The sequence below is a fragment of the Rhincodon typus genome, chromosome 10 (genome assembly GCF_021869965.1).
Source record: "Rhincodon typus isolate 14 chromosome 10, sRhiTyp1.1, whole genome shotgun sequence".
Taxonomy (NCBI): Eukaryota; Metazoa; Chordata; class Chondrichthyes; order Orectolobiformes; family Rhincodontidae; genus Rhincodon; species Rhincodon typus.
In genome coordinates, this window is record NC_063341.1 from 5689353 (window position 1) to 5706879 (window position 17527).

At 39.1% G+C, this 17527-nt stretch overlaps 2 protein-coding genes across 2 annotated transcripts in view; one reads left to right on the forward strand and one right to left on the reverse strand.

Annotated features, from left to right (window-relative positions):
* The window catches only part of LOC109918905 (ras-specific guanine nucleotide-releasing factor RalGPS2-like), a 53246-nt gene extending 43868 nt beyond the window's left edge, over positions 1-9378 (reverse strand). The window contains exon 1 of the mRNA XM_048602016.1: positions 9294-9378. Within this exon, the coding sequence (XP_048457973.1) occupies positions 9294-9378 (85 nt within the window). The remainder of the gene's footprint in view (positions 1-9293) is intronic.
* The window catches only part of angptl1a (angiopoietin-like 1a), a 66008-nt gene continuing 50738 nt past the window's right edge, over positions 2258-17527 (forward strand). The window contains exon 1 of the mRNA XM_020531425.2: positions 2258-2618. The gene's annotated coding sequence lies outside the window, so the exon portion shown is untranslated. The remainder of the gene's footprint in view (positions 2619-17527) is intronic.

Sequence of the window (17527 nt, forward strand, 5' to 3'; positions counted from 1 at the left end):
ATTTTTCTGAAGAAGGGTCTCGGCCCGAAACGTCAGCCTTCCTGCTCCTCTGATACTGCTTGGCCTGCTGTGTTCATCCAGCTCTACACCTTGTTATCTCAGATTCTCTAGCATCTGCAGTTCCTACTATCTCTCATTCTGTAGCTCAGTCTTTTGGTTGCTAGAAGCTGCTTACATCATTTGTCTGAGGATAACACTGTTACAGTGCAATTGCGGAGCCATATAACAAGTTGCTAATAGCACAACTACATTTAAAAAATGAATTCCATATGTTGGTTGTACTTGACATAGGTTTGAAATTGTATCTTGGAGACTGAATTCACAGGCAGTTTCTCACATGTCAGTTTGTAAAAGGAACCCAGAATATGATGAGAGGAAGTTTGGTTAAAGCCTAGTGAAGTGTCTACATTTCCTGTGTCCATTTTGGAAAGGAACCAGCTGTTTGATACAGTTCTGAAACTGAAAAAATTGCTGTAAAATTTGAAAACTTAATTTTAAGAAATGCATGAGAGGTCATGGTATTGTTCAGGAATAGATGCAGGTAAAATGTACTGCAAGGTCAAAAAAATTAATTGCTTTCAAAACCAAATGCTGAAAATATTTAATTCATTATCCTTTAAATGGATGCTAGAAAGGCATGTCACATCATATTTGTGCAATCAAAAGACTGGAAGAGATCAAGAATGGCATTGATATCCTGCAGTTTAAAAGAAAACACTGGCTACAATAAAAGAACTGAATTTGTAGTTTATAGCAAGTGCGTCTTACAGGTAAACTTTCATACTAATAATTACTTATTCCACTAGAAATTGGAGGCAAACTTGTATGAGAGTAATTATAGTAAATTTGCTGCACTGTTCTACTGGATATCTACGACGTTCATTTTTTTTGCATGTCATGCAATATTAAGAGCTACATTCTTTTTCATAATCATGATCAAAACTGGATAGAACATAAGGGGAAATGAAGAATAATCGTGGTGGTAAGATCAGCAGGTGGTTCACCTCTTGGGCTGTTCGTTCCTCACCTACCACCACCCAATGCAAATTGTGGCCAGAGAGGGGGCAAGACTTTGGTACTATTCCCAGCAGGTTTCAACACTGCCCCACTTTCCACTGCTTCCTACGATCACCAACTAGATGCACAAACTAGGGAACAGCATCAGGAATCCTAAACAAAGACAAATCTTAATGCAGGTCACTGTTCCCTCCAATTCATTAACAGTGCTCAGCTCACCGAAGGTCCTGATCTCGACCAAGGCCTTCAGCGAGTGGTCTGGTTCAAGTATCAGGGTCCTTCTGCCCCATAAAATGGAGGCCCTGTCTCTTCTGGTGCAGTAGCAGTGTTGCCACAATATTAGCATTCTTGTGTTGACAGAAATGGAATCCCTCTTGGCTTCAAGAATTTTGGCAGAAGCCTGCTCCTCATTGTTACTAATTTTTGAGCGAGGGATATTGTTTGGACCAGATTTGGAGAGGCAGATCTAGGTCTTGCCCTCAAGGAATCCTATCAGAAGAGAGGAATTCAGCCTTAAAATATTTGTGGGTGCGCATGTACAACGAAGATTACAAGAGAAAACATTTAGGTGTCAGGAGTAAATGTGACACTGAAGGGATTAAATGCTTTTCTATACACAAAACAGATTCTTGAAGTACTGCAGAGATCAATAATCCCAACATTTGTTAACAGTTAATAACTAATGATGCTTAAAAGGAATGCAGCACAAATATTTGCAACTTTATCAACAAAGTCCATAACATATTTCCAGAAAGTAACAAAGTTAAGATAAATCACAGATGATCACACATGATCCTTGGCCATGCAGCTTCTTCAGATGCTGTGATCGGTTTAAGTGAATGATGCATATGCTAAACCAGAATTACAGGGCATAAATATCCTCTGAAAGCCATCCTTTGAAGTAAAGTGAACAGTGTGTTTTGACTTTCCTGCATTTAGATTTACTTTTAACAGGATGAAGTGAATGGTTATCTTGTGGGAGAAAATATATGTTTTAAACAATGACATGTCCCTTTTGGTTCACATCCATTGCAGATGTCTAAACAACAAAGAATTTAATTTGTATTCCGTCTGGCTGTACCAGGAATCTAGGAGTATATCCTAGGAGGAATAAGGAAACCTCTTGCTCGATTAGTTCTAACTGCCATGACATCATAGGTGGGCTGATCCTACAAACTTCATGCTTGTGTTTTTAAGGAGCCTGTTAGTCTGCCTTATGTTGAGATTCTGTGCATACCAGCTACACACCCAATCCAACAGAGCCTGGCCTTGAAGCAATAAAAGCAGCACAGACAGTGGCATCAGCAACAGCTAAGAGTTGCATGATCTCTCTGCTAACTGAAAACAGAACCCGGATTTGAGTATAGCACAGAACAATTCTGCTATTTTTCCTTCAAATTTATTACTGCAGATTACCATATGTAGACAAATTTTTATCAGGAAACAATGCTTATGGATCTTTAATATTGTGGGACATTCATGAGTCCATTTATTACTTCAGAAATCCATTTGACATTACCACAACCAGAACGGCAAACATTTGGAAACTTTTCATCTGACTTTGGAGCTTTACTGCAACACGCACACAGGAAAGGAATCAGGTTTGTATAATACATGAAAATTAAGTGAGCTTTCTTTGTGAACTAAAATGTGTCTTATTTTTTTCCTTCAGTTCAAGTTTTCTTTCAATGCATGTTAAGTGAAATGTAACACAAAAGAACAATCCTACCACTCAGCTGGCAATCGTAATTAGTCTGGGTTATGAATATTTAGGAGATAAAACAATGAAGGGATTATATAGATTACAACTTCAGTTTTACTTTCTGAAATGTGTTTTTTGATTTAGTTGGTTTAAATTAGACAGAAACCTGTTGCTTTCCACTTCTAAATAATCTACAAGAATCATTGGTAGTATTCAATAGTAGCAGTTTTTAAAGATATTTGCTTTTTAAAAATTGTCCAAGCAAGTCAACACTCTTGTATCCAATGTTACATTTTTGTCTAATATTACTTAATCAATTAATGTATTCATTAAGTCTTACAGGCATCTTTCATTCTTATGTCCAACATACTTGTGTCAATAAAAAGGAACTCCACATTGTATACTGTTGCAAATTTTACATATCATATTTCTTAGACAGATAAAACTTGCCAGACAGAACAGATTTAGTTAACAGAATAATAAACCTTCCCCCTGCTTGAACAGTAAAATGTGTTTCCTGAGCCCACATTAAGATCTGCCCAACAGTTTGAAGCCAAGGTTTTGAAGGTTAAACCAAATTACAGTACAACTTACAGCCAGTTTCGCATATCATTGTAGAACGCTAAAGGAAATTTCATTTCAGCAACATTAAAGGTCAAAGCACTAGTTCAATTGACTCTTTTTGTTTAAATTGTATTTTTGGAATATAGTGTCTACTCCTGCAGATAGTACCATTTTCAGTTCATGTCAAATTACAGACATAGGCAGTCTCATGTAAACAGTCCAAAACAATCTTGTAGTCTTTGTAACATATCTTTTGAGTAATATCAATTTCAGCATATATGAATAATAAGTTGACAACTATACACATTCAATTTAGATGCTTGTGTAACTGAGTATTTTGAAAATAGTTTGCATCTCAATACTAGCCAAATGGAGTCATATATTTATCAGATAATGTCTTGTCCTGCTGGCATTAGTTCTCAACACAGTGAGTAATGTCCTTGCCAGATTTGTTTGTAGGAAGTACACTCTTGGAAGGTGGTTCTAATCTTCCACTGTCCTTTTTTGAAAGCAGGTAAAGGAAGAAGTATAAAAATTGTATGCTAAGAGGTCAGTCGGGAATATGAAGAATGTTTAGTTGTAGCCCAAGTTGCAAGTAAACTGGATTGAGGTTTGAACCATCTCCTTGAAAAAAATTAAGTCACATAATATGAGTAATTCATCTGTATTAACATTGCGGGACTAACAGTCACCTTTTGCAAGCAACGAGTAGTTATACCAGCAGTGGATGCTGTGAAAACACATTGCATGCTCAACTTCAAATAACGTAAATAGCAAAATCTATTGCAAAGTTGAATTTATTACTTTAAAAAGACAAAACAAAGCAAGTAATTAAAGTCATTAGGTTACACTAGCCATGGTTTTATTTCTAAGAATCACATGGAAAGAATTCTAGGAATTTACAGAATGGAAGGAGCCATGTCTGCATGGGCTATAAAGAATAATCTGAAAAGCTTTCTCCTCAAATATACTTTAAATCTCTCACTTTAACTAAACGTGTGCTGCCTGGTTATGGATCCCTCAACCAAGTGAATTAATGCCTTCCTATACAGGCCACCCAGACCCCCGAAAATCTTATGTAATTTTATATTTCTCCAATTGAGAACCTTGATTTCCAGTTGATCTTTTCTCTTTTCCATTACTCACCAAATTTTAACGGAATTATGACCACTTCCACAAAATGCTCAACTGATATCCCTTTCACCTGTCATTAACACTAAGTCCAGAACATCCCTTGTTGTTAGACTTGCCATATACTGGATAAAAACATTTTCTCTAAAGCATTTTGAGAAATGTGCTCTCATTGAATCTTTCACACTGTTCGATCCCAGTTAAGATTAGAGTTGTTGAAATCCCTCATTTATTACTGCTCTGTGGCTTTTGCACCTATCAATGATTTGCTTGCATATCAACTCTCTTTCCTTCTCTTGAAGGTCTAAAGTGTATTCCCAACAGTGACAGTCATTTTTGGTTCTTCAGTTTAATCCATCTAAGCATTTGATGATTCTTCTTTCATGTCATTCCTCCACACAGCTATCAATACAGTGACGCCCTTCCTTTGTATTCCACTATCTCATTGAAAGATCCAGTAAACAGGAAATATTGAGCTGTCATTCCTGGCTTTCATTAAGTCATGTTTCAGTAATAGCCACATCATATTCCCCAGTGGCAATTTTGACTTCCAATTCAATAACATTTTCCCTAGACTTCTTCCATTGAAATACGTAACATTCAAAACTAGGAAACTCTCTCAGTCTATCATCTGGCTTTATTTCCACTGCCTTCTAAGCATGCTAACAAATTTTCTACCTTACTTTCCATTTTTCTCCACCCTTCTGAATCTGCACTCAAGTTTCAATTTGCCTGTTAAGTGAGTATAACCATTCTCCAAAAGCACCAGCAAAATCCTTTGGGAAAATATTGGTTCTAGTCTAATGAAGTGCATCCCATCGGACTTGCACACGTTCACCCAAAAGCAGTTCTAATGGTCAACATATCTAAAGTCCTCCTTCCTGCACAATCTGTATTAACCATACATGGAAGAGCTCTATCTTCGTATTTTTGTATTCATTCACAAATGGTACTGTTACTAGAATCATTAGATGGCAAAGCAGAAGAGATCTTTCAGCCCACCGTGTCTGTGCTAGTTTTTTGAAAGAGCAATCAATTTGTCCTACTTCCCTTTCTTTCCCCTGTAAACATTTCCCTTCAAGTGCTGAGAGTTACTAATGAATCTGCTTCTATCACCCTTTCAGGCAGCACATTCTATACTGTTGTGATCCTGCATGGGACTGTTCAGGTTTAAATAAAAAAATCTGAATACCAGCAATTCACTGACAACCAAATCATAAGATTTCATGTTTGTAAAGAAAAGCAAACTTCATTATATACCAATTATTCAAATTAATCACTATTAATTTATACTTCATAACTGGATATGGGCCAGGAGCAGGCAGGTGGGATTAGTTTAGTTCGGGATTAGGTTTGGCATGAACTTGTTGGTATGAAGGGTCTGTTTCCATACTGTATGACGTTATGAATATTATGAATGCAGTTTTATTTGTTGCTTTCCTACAATAGTTCCTTATCTTACAAAATCATGAAGTTTCCTTCACAGTTCTTAGGACCAACCCTAAAAGTTAGGCTGTAGCTCTCCAAAATTTACTTTCATTCTCTTTACCACTCATTATTACTTAAGGTACAATTTTATTGGAAATCCTTTAATTAGGATTTACTTAAGCAATCCTCTAATTTCATTTAAATATTTTCAAGACTGTGGATTCTTCAGTTCAAGTATGGGTTCCATTGTCACCTTGTTTATGGATTTAAGCATCAGGAACATCCCCAATTGCTAATAACTCGCTAAACTCACACAACCTCTGTATAGCTGTTGATCTCACAGGTGATTTTAGCTTTTGTTAGATGCTTTCTCCTGTTTATTCCAAGCTGACCAGTTACTTTCTGGCACAAGGGTCTGTGAGGATCACTATAGATTTCTTCTTCAAGCTTCGAACTTGACAAATCTTGCAGTTGCTCACTTACATTCTTTGAAATGGATGGTAAAGTTGATATTTTGCCTGCTCAAGTGCAGGTCTGATTAATGTTAAATTCCTTTGGCTCACTCAGTTAGTTGCAGCCCAGATAAGACCAAAGCTGTAATGGTTCTGTCCGTTCCCAAACTGAAAAGCTTGCATCTGTCAGCAAATCCACATAGATAAGCTAAACAAAGGAAGCTTATACTCCAACATTCTACCTCCATGACAACAAGAGGAAATAAAATAGTTTACCTTCAACACAACTCCTTGCTTCTGTAAATTATATGAACAACTCATGTTTCTCATGGGAGTGTTAGAACTTCGGTCTCCCCACATTGCTGGCTCTGTTAAGGAATTGTCTTGTTCAAAACCTGGATTTTTCTTATTTGGATCTGAAAACCACAGACATAACTTAAAGCTTTTACAAAAGCAAGTGTAGATCTTCTGGATCCATTACATGCCCAGAGGTGGGTCATTTATGTCTAAGTAACAAGTCTCCTCTGATTTTGTTGTGATAAACAGGTAAGCTTTTAACTGTAACCATCTCCAAGCTTGTTTGAATTGCATATGTTTCAGATCTGAGTATCGGTTTCTCAATCAGATGTCCTCATTAATCTACAGCTAAACTTTAATGCATGAACCAAGAGCTATGCTGCAATGAATATCAATTATGGACTAGAATTTACAACCATACCATCCCAAATGTTGCCTCATGTTACATCAGCTTCTTATGCCAAATACCTTACTTTTGAGCCTTTGGATTTCAAATCCTTCTGTTACCAAAATAGACTGACCTTATTTAGTCTTTTGTAACCAACAATAAGCTTCAAAGTCAGTGTCATATGAGCATTTGCTGAGTTCTCCAAGTCTTTTACCAAATTATGGAAATTATAGAAGAATCAACACATGCATTTATAATTTTAATGTGATACGGCAACCCATATGTCACACAAAATGCACAGGGCAGTGGGTTAATTCATCCCCGAAAGCTAGCAAGACACCTGTGAAGGTTAAATCATGGGAGAGACCAACTAAAACACTTAACACCTTCACAAAGAGAACTGACAAGTTTAGTGAAGAGCTGCTTCTCCAATAACAGACTGTTTCTCTTTTGTGCATGCTGCTGAAAGGTTCACTAATGAGCCTATTAGCTGAAAACACAGAATAAAAACAGATAATGATTGGCTGAAAAACAACGGTTCAGAAAGTAAACAGTGGTAAAGAAGTGGTTGCCATGGTACCTTTTGTCAGGAGCAAATGGGCAGAGAGATCCAGCTCTTGTATCCGTGGAGGACGGGATGGTGGTGGAAGAAGGAGGTTGCAAGGAGAGGTTGGTAGGAGAGAGAAGCTGTAAGGGGGATAAAAGAAACATACAAGAATGGGGGAGTGGGAGGCTGCAAGGGGGTGATAAAGGGAGGCTGCAAGAAAAAGAAAAGGGAAGCTATGAGAGGAAGAGAGGGAGGCTGCAAGGAGGAGAAAAGGTCTGCAAGTGAGTAAGGGGGGAGGAGGATGCCAGGTGAGTAGGATGGGAGGAGGCTGCAGAGGGCTGGAAGAGTAGGCTGCAAAGGGGCTAGAGAAGAAGGACAGAGGAAGGAGGATAGTGGGACAAGAAGTTTTGATGTGGAGGCAACAAAGGGAGAGGGGAGTGGGAAGATGAGGTGGAGGATACTCAGTGGCTTCGACATATTAGGAAGGAGAGGGAGGCTGCAAGGAGTGGGGAAGGAGGTTGTTAGGGGAGGAAAGACAAAAGTAGAAGGGAAGAGGAGGCTGCAAGAGATGAGAATAGTTAAGTTGTAGGGGGTTGGGAAGAGGGAGGATGTGATGAGTGGAGACAGGAAGGCTGAAAGGGGGTAAGGAAGCACGGGGGTGATAAGAAGACTGCAAAGGAGATAAGGCCGTAAGGGGGCAATAAAAAGGCTAGGAGGACAGAGAGGGAGGCTGCAAAAGGACAGAAAGCAGTTTTAAAATTGTTAACAAAGGAAGTCTGACAACCTGGGAGACAGGAAGAAATCACCAAGTTATTAAATTCCTTGAAAATGAATGTGGAATCTCTAACTTAAGGTTGCTTAAATTCAGTAGCTACGAGTAGTTGTTATTAAAGTGAACATTGTATGAAATGTTAAGCTCAAATCTGAGATCGAGATCCTTGACATTATAAATGAGCCTGATTAAAATCTTTTATCTTCTTTCTGCATATGCGATAGAAATGCATTAGTTGTGACCCTACCATTAGAGGGTATGCTTAGGGTGATAGCTTGTTTGTAGAGCTACTGATCAGCTATTTTGGGGAAAAAAAGATTATTAATTTATAACTGTTGTATTGTGTCAATTTAAATACCATGGCATCTAGGAAATTCATACTTTCATTTTGTGTTGTCGCTTTAAAGTTAATGCGAGGTTGATAATTCTTGAAGATATTGTTGAACTCTTCCAAAGCTGGTTCTGACCATATGTAATGTAAACTTAAATGCAACAATATTGTTACTACGAAAATGCACCATTTAATAAATGAGTCAGTGAGAATGAAAAAAGATATTGAATGAGCAGCTCCTGAAAGCAAGAAGTATCCCTCGACGGAAAATACATGTTTTGATTACTGGTCTAATGGCATTTCATAGGTACATTCAAACAAAAATTAACACCAACCCAAAGAAGATATGAGGAAAGGTGACAAAGTTCAGTCAAAGAAATGTGGTTTAACAAAGCTGCTTTAAGAAGAAAGTAAGCAACATGGTTCAAGCAGGTAATTCTAGAGTGTCACAGCTCAAATGGCTGAAGGTACAGGTGCCAATGGTGAGGTGAAGGAAGTGGATGATCACACGAAGCAAAAGTTGGAGTGACACAAGAGTTTTCTCATGACAGACTTGGTCCAAACATGGACAAAAGACTTAAACTTAAGGCGGTATATTACCAAATATGGCATCAAGGGGTCCTTGCAAAACTGGAATCAATGTGAATCAGGGGAGGAGTCATACCTAGTTGTGGTTGTGGGAGGTCAATCATGACAGCCTGAGGACACCAGCGCAAAGTCCCCCGGGGTGGTGGTCTGAATGCGACCATATTCAGCTGCTTGAACTCCCTATCCAGCAAATCCTAGGTCCTGAAGGAATGATTAAAAATACATGAAATATGGCATAGGCCAGTCTCCCTCTCCTATAACAGCTGAATAACCAAAAAATTCAATTTCACATGTAAGATGTGAGAGGTATGACATTTTGACTGAGGCACCACCAATTGATTTCAAATAAAATTGAAACAGCTGGAAAAATAGCAATGGGTAAATGGTCCTTGAAAAAGGGATAGGATGTATACAACAGAGTTATAGGTATGCTGAAGTTTCTTCATGATAGAGAATGGAGGGCAGATGTAACAGCAGTGGAGTAGTCAAGTTGAGAGATCAATAATGTTTCAGCATGAGATAAACTTAAGAAAAACTGATGGGGGCAATGAAATAGGCATAGATGTAGCTGGAGTTTATGATGGAGAATATTTGGAGATGTAAACTTAATACACAGTCAACCAGGAGTCGAGATTATGAGTAGTCTTTGTTCAATCTGAGTTAGTAGATGACAAGGGGAATGGGATTGTAGCCAAGTAACAATTTGTGGTGGGGCTAAAGACATTTGCTTTTATCTTTCCATTATTTGCCTGTAGGACACTAATATTCATCCAGGACTGAATGTCAGACAAATAGTCTGACAACTTGATGGAAGGGTTCTGAAGAAGAGTCATTCTTGATTCAAAACATTTTTCCTGCACAGATGCTGCCAAACTTGCTGAGTTTCTCCATCACTTTCCGTTTTCATTTGTGATGGAAGGTGAAGTAGAATTGGGTGCTCTCCTGTGTACATAGAGTCTGACCTAATTTTTTTTGAATGCTGTTTCCAAGGAGCAGCCTGTAGATAATGAAAAGAGGGGACTAGTAAGAAGGGGTTGATATACTTATAGGCTATGGACAACTTATTGCAGAAATTGAATTATTTCGCAATATCAATTTTCTGCCTGCTGAACAACCACATGGCTAGATCAAAATGGCACAACTTCCTGGTTTAATAAGCATTAAATGTTTTACTAATCGGTGTGGTGACATCATACTGACAGAACTGCTGCTTCTTCAAAATACATTCTCTAGTTCATAGAGTACAGATCTCAGCTGCCAAGCAACCAAATCCTAGATAGAATGTATGACAAAAAAAAAACCATGAAATGTAGTATGGGCCAGTCTCCCTCTCCCATAGCAACTGAATAACCAAAGCAACCAATTTCACGTGTATGATGTGATGCATTTATGGTGGGTGGAAGCAGCTTAGGCTGTGGCACCACCAGTACTCAAATTCAAATAAAATAGACATGTACTGAAAAACAGCAGTAGGCATATATATCTTCTTTTATGAAAGATGATCAAGTCTTGCTGAGTTTCTGTCAACTTAGTTAGTGTATTTTGGTGCTTTTATGATATACTGTCTCTTCACACAGAATGAAATGTACGGACACTTTGTTCTTAAGTTGTGGGGATACGAGGAACAGGTTTAGAACTCCTCAATTGCAGGGAACATCAAGATCAATTACATACTATGAGAATGGAAATCTGTGTAGATCAACTAAGATGTTGAGGTGCCAGTGTTGGAATGGGATGGACAAAGTCACATGACATCAGGTTAAAGTTCAAAAGCTCTATTTGAAGTGATTTCAGATAAACCTGTTGCATAATAAGCCGATGTTGTGTGACTTCTGACTAGATCAAACTAAAGCAGAGGTTGGAAATTCTTTCATCTCAAGGACATTAATGCACCCATTGAGTACTGTGACAATCTGGCAAGGGATTACATGATGAACAGAAAGACCTGGGAAGCACTGAGGATCAAAAGAACCTTGCTGTGCATGTACACCGGTCTCTTAAGGTATCAGGACAGGCGGTTAAAATGGTCAAGAAGGCACATGGTATATTTGCCTTTATGAGTCGAGGCATAAAATTTAACAGCAGGGAGAGTTATGCTGGAATTGAATTTAACATTGGGTACACCACAGCTGTTCCAGAATCCACATTATTGGAGGGACGTAGTGAGGGTGCAGTGGAGATGTGCCAGGATGTTACCTGGGCTGGAGTGTTTCAATGAGGAAAATAGATCAGATAGACTGGGGCTGTCTTCCTTAGAGGAAAGGAGATCGAGAGAAGGCGAGATCGAGAGAAGGCCAGAACGAGAGAAGGCGAGAGCGAGAGAAGACATGATTGAGGTGTATGAAATTACGAGGGGTATAGACAGGGCAGACAGGAAGAAACTTTTCCTATTGATGGAGGGATCAATGTCCAGGGGAATAGATTTAAGGTATGCGGGACAAGGTTTAGAAGAGATGTGAAGAAAAACTTTTTCACCTAGAGAGTGGTGGGAATCTGGAACTCACTGCCTGCAAGGGTGGTAGAGGGAGAAACTCTTATAACATTTTAGAAGTATTTATATGTGCACTTGTGATACCAAGCCATACAAGGCTATAGGCCAAGTGCTGGAAAATGGGATTAGAATAGTTATGCGGTTGTTCCTGAATGAAGTAGGTGTGATGGGCTGAAAGGCCTTTTTCTATGCTGTAGATCTCTGTGACTTTTCATGTTCACTTTGCTGGTGCGAACCCATAAATATTTCGATTTACAAATTAAAATTTCACAACTTGTTCTAGTGATAAAGGCAGCCAAAGGAATGGGAAAATTTAAATGATATTAATAAAAATTTATTCTGGTTAATAAATACTGGAGACTAGCAGTTCACAATTGATCAAGGACTACTGTCTGAAACATAGCATGTTCAAATCTCAGGCACATGAAAATTATTCTGTCACAGTGACACAGTTTTTTTTAAGAGCCTGTGGTTTACATTCTCAAAGCAACCCAGTATCGCATCCTATTGGCATGATATTGCCCAAGTGATAAGTGAACATAAAGTTATTTAACGGAAATGCATTAAATGTAAAAGAAATCTTTGCAATACTGGCTGATCTCCCATAGCACTGTTAGACAATATACAGGCTTCAGCATGGCAGTTTCGTAGTAAAAGTGCACCTGTATTTAATTAGTTCTGACCCTTTTAAGGTCAATTCTGTGATGGCAGTTAAAGGTTAACTGCTGTTGATCAGGAAACGGGCAGCTGCCAGCAAATCCTTAGCTTCTCCCCTTGCATAATTAACTTTAGCAGAAACCAAAAAAAAAAAATTTCTTGTTCTTTCTTGTTATATGATAATTATGTCATTTAATGATGTGGAGATGCCGGTGTTGGACTGGGGTGGTCAAGGTCAGAAGTTACACAACTCCAGGTTATTGTCCAATAGATTTATTTGAAATCACAAGCTTTTGGAGTGCTGCTCCTTTGTCAGGTGGAGGGAAGTGCACAAACACAGAATATGTAGGCAGACGAATCCAAATCTTCTGCTCTCCACACAGTCAGGGGCTGAGGTACCATCCCCAAAATGCGCTATTGAACCTTTTTAAGCCTCAATGCAAAAAAAACTCTAGGAATTCCCTTGGAAGTTTGAACTCCCAGATTTGAAAATCAATTCTGCTTCCTAGGATCCTCTAAAATATACTCTAAGTTACAGGCAGAGACTTTGGACTGTTCTAACATAATTACTTGGATGGCTAGTCAGAAAATGTTAAGACAGAAAAATCAGAGTCTAACTCCTGGGTAATTACACATCTGAACACACCACCCCTGCAATACTCGCACTGACCTTGCTACTTGATCGCCCCCACCCCTCCCTTACTCAACCTGACTGGTTTCTCACTTGCCAACCCCTCGACTCAATCTACCACTTGACTTCTCAACTAAACCCTGACTCACTCTTGACCTGACCTGACTGCCCTTGATCCACCTCACCCAGCTCCCACCCCACCTCTCTCACATACCAAACCACTTCATCCATCTGCCACTCTACCCGTCTCAATGAAACTTTACCCCTGACCCCTCCCACCTCCCCATCTAACCCATCAACTTCCTTATCCATCCACCCTACTGCTTAACTCACCCACCTACCTTATACATTTACATTACACACTCATCTGCTCTTTCAAGCTTTTCAAAACAGCTTTGGAAAATTTCAAGTCTTCACTAACTGTTGTACAAAGCCTTTGCAGATGTGATGGGCTGAATGACCTCCTTTTGCACTGTAACATTTCTATGAAGAGGAGGGTGTGGCTTCTGCTTGCATTCCAAGTTCTGCTCCCTTCGAGTTCTGCTCAATTTAATCAATCAGTTACAAAGGATCTGCCATCAGAAGCTCACACAGAAAAATTGGAGGAAGGCAAGTGCATATTCCTTTGTATTGGTCATAATAAGAATTCTGATCCTTATCAGAAGATTCAGACCATTATTAAAATATATTTGTATTTGAAATTAAAATAAAAATGTACTGAGCACAGACTTGCAATGCTAAAAGCAGTTAACTAGCTTCTTAGCTACTGTTGAACTGTGGCAAAATCTGGCCACATAATTTATTACTTCAGAAATGAACATTTTTGGCATCCGAAAATGTTGGTGCCTCAGAACACAATTTCACACTTAATTGTTTCGCATTATCATTTCACAGTAAAAGTAAATAATAACAGAAATAAATGACAGATGAATAATTAGATGTTTTAACACCTCTAAAATTAGAAAATTAAAAATAATCTTTATTGCACGGCTACTCATGCATCATGATTAATCTACTTCTTGCAATATCTATTGGAGACACTCAAGTGAGAAAAGTTATACTGCTTCATATCCTGTGCTTGTCTCTGCAATAACCCATAAAAAACAGAAATGTTATAATTGAACACTTGTCAAAATTGGAGAAGAAAATGGGCATCAACTCAGAAATTGAAAGTGTATTGACACTCAACAGAATAGCAACATTTATAGCACTAAAAGTACAATACAGGTCATAACCGAACTATGTAACAGCGAGTTACAAAAGCAGTACCATTGTATCCATTCTGATCCTGTTTTCTTACGAGCATCCTTTTCATTGCCTTAAGCAGTTCAGGCTCAACATAAAATTTAAAACCGTAGAACTTGAACAAATCTTGAATATTTTTAAATACATAATATATAGCAAATGAAATTTGACTTGGGCAGGGATTAAAATAAATGGGATCATAATTTGGGTGTCACCTCAGGTGGTAACATTGGCCAAGCAAAATTATTCACTTTTCCAGCCCATCCCTTTGGCCAAGCAAAGGCATGGGCTGGAAAAGTGAATCATTTTAAAATAATTCTTTCAGAAATTGATCATATAAAAACTTGCCTACAATTTTTAACCTAAGATGACATGTGAATAACGCTTCCAGCTCGCTTGACAATGCAATTATGCTGATCTGTTGGTATCATTTTGTAGTTAATAAGTGAGTAGCAGAGATTTGGTAGCATCTTTCAAGTCAAATTTCTTGAGGCATAGAGTGATACAGCATGGAAGCAGACCCTTCGGTCTAACCAGCCCACGCTAACTATAATCCCAAACTAAACTAGTCCTACCCGCCTGCACTTGGCCCATATACTTCCAAACATTTATTCATGTACTTATCTAAATGTCCTTTAAACATTGTAACTGTACCCATATCCACCATTTCCTCTGCAAGTTCATTCCACACAGAAGCACTCTGTGTAAAAAAATGGCCCCTTGTCTTTTTTAAAATCTTTCTCTTCTCACCTTAAAAATTTGCCCCCTAGAGTTGAAATCCCCCACCCCAGGGAAAAGACGCCTGCCATTCACCTTATCTATAGCGAGACAGAGATGTACAACACAGAAACAGAGCCTTCAATCTAACCAGTCCATGCCGACCAGATATCCTAGATAAATCTAGTCCCATTTGCCAGAATTTGGCCCAAATCCCTCGAAACCCATCCTATTCATATACCCATGCAGATGCCTTTTAAATGTTGTAATTGTACCAGCCTCTCCCAATTCCTCTGGCAGCTCGTTCCATACACACACCACCCTCTGCGTGAAAATGTTGCCCTTTTGATCAGTTTTAAATCTTTCCCCTCTCACCTTAAACCTATGCCCTCTAGTTTTGGACTCCCCTACCCTGGGGAAAAGACTTGTCTGTTTAGCCTATCCATGCCCCTCATGATTTTATAAAACTCCATAAGGTCAGCCTTCAGCCTCCAAAACTCCAGGGAAATAGCCTCAGCCTATTCAGACTCTCCCTACAGCTCAAACACTCCAACTCTGGCAACATCCTTGAAAACCTTTTCTGAACCCTTTCAAGTTTCACAACATCCTCCCGAGAGCAGGGAACCCAGAATTGCACACAGTACTCCAAAAGTGGATGATCCAATGTACTGTACAGCCGCAACATGACCTCCCAAGTCCTATACTCAAAGTACTGACCAATAAAGGCAAGCATACCAAAAAGCCTTCTTCACTACTGTTTCTTGAAAGTGAAGTCGCAATGAACCAGCACTCCAAGGTCTCTTTGCTCAGCAACACTCCCCAGCACCTTACCATTAAGTGTATAAGTCTTGCCCTAATTTGCCTTTCCAAAATGCAGCACCTCACATTTGTCTAAATTCAACTCCATCTGCCACTCCTCAGCCCATTGGCCCATCTGATCAAGATGCCATTGTACTCTGAGGTAATCTTCATCAGTGTCCACTATACCTCCAATTTTGGTGTCATGTGCAAACTTACTAACCATCCCTCCTATGTTCACATCCAAATCATTTATATAAATGACGAAAAGCAGTGGGCCCAGCACTGATCCTTGTGCCACACCACTGGTCACCGGCCTCTTGTCTGAAAAGCTACCCTTCACCACCACCCTTTGTCTTCTATCTTTGAGCCAGTTCTGTATCCAAATGGCTAGTTCTCCCTATATTCCATGTGATTTAAACTTGCTAACCAGTCTACCATGAGGAACCTTGTCGAACGCCTTACTGAAGTCCATATAGATCACGTCCACCACGCTGCCCTCATCAATCCTCTTTGTCACTTCTTCAAAAAACTCAATCAAGTTAACAAGATCCCTCATATATACCCCTCATTATTTTATGAGCCTCTATCAGGTCACCCCTCAACCTCCTGTGCTACAATGAAAAACATTCCAGCCTATCCAGCCGCTGCTTATAACTCAAACCTTCCATTCCTGGCAACATCCTGGTAAATCTCTTCTGAGCCCTCTGCAGCTTAATAATATCCTTTCTATAGCAAGTTCACCAGAACTGGACACAGTACTCCAGAAGAGGCCTCACCAATGTCCTGTACAACCTCAATATAACGTCCCAATTCTAGTACTTAGTTTATAGGTAGGGTGTAAACCTTTTAGGACTGAGACGAGGATACATTTCTTCACCAGGGAGTAAGCTTGTGGAATTCACTGCCACAGAAAGTGGTTGAAGCAAAACATTGTGTGTTTTCAAGAAGAAGGTAGATATAGCTCTTGTGGCTAAAAGGATCAAGAATATCCCAGGGAGAGGGCAGGATTAAGGTATGGAGCTGTGAGCTATGATCATAATGAATGGTGGAGCTGGTTCAAGGGGTCAAGTGGCCTACTCTTGCTCGTATCTTCTATGTTTCTATGTTAACAAGAGGCATAGCTAGAGCATTGTCTTCATTAGTAAAGGGGTCAAAGACAAGGGGGCAGAGATTTAAGGTAACAGGTGGAAGGCTTTGAGGATAAAGTTTTTTTTTCCCTCAGATGGTGGAGTGAGTTTGGAACATACTCACTGAAACGATGGTTGAGTCAAAAACTATTATAGCATTTAAGCAGTATTTAAGATATTAACTTGTATTGCCATCACATTTAGATCTCAGGGCCAAAAGCTGGAAATGGTATTAGTATAAGTCAGATCGTTGTAGACTGGCAGAGGCACAACGTGCTAAATGGACACCATGTGTGGGTAAACATCTATGAGCCTTCTGAGGCAAGGTCCAAAGGTCACACAGCCCTCTGGGAAATAATTTCTCCACATCTCTGTCCTAAAAGAATCCTAATCTTAACCTTAATATTAATCTTAAAACAATGTATCCTAGTTCTGGACTGACTCACAACAGGAAACATCCTTTCCATGTCCACTTTGTCAAGACCATTCAGGATCTTCTACACTTCAATCAAATCACACTACATTGTGCTAAACTCCAGTGGAATCGAGCACAGCCTATCCAACCCATTCTTGTTTTATAAGACAACCATTAGACAATTTTAGGGCTGGAGTAGAGCATTAAAGCTGCTTCTGGTCCCTCA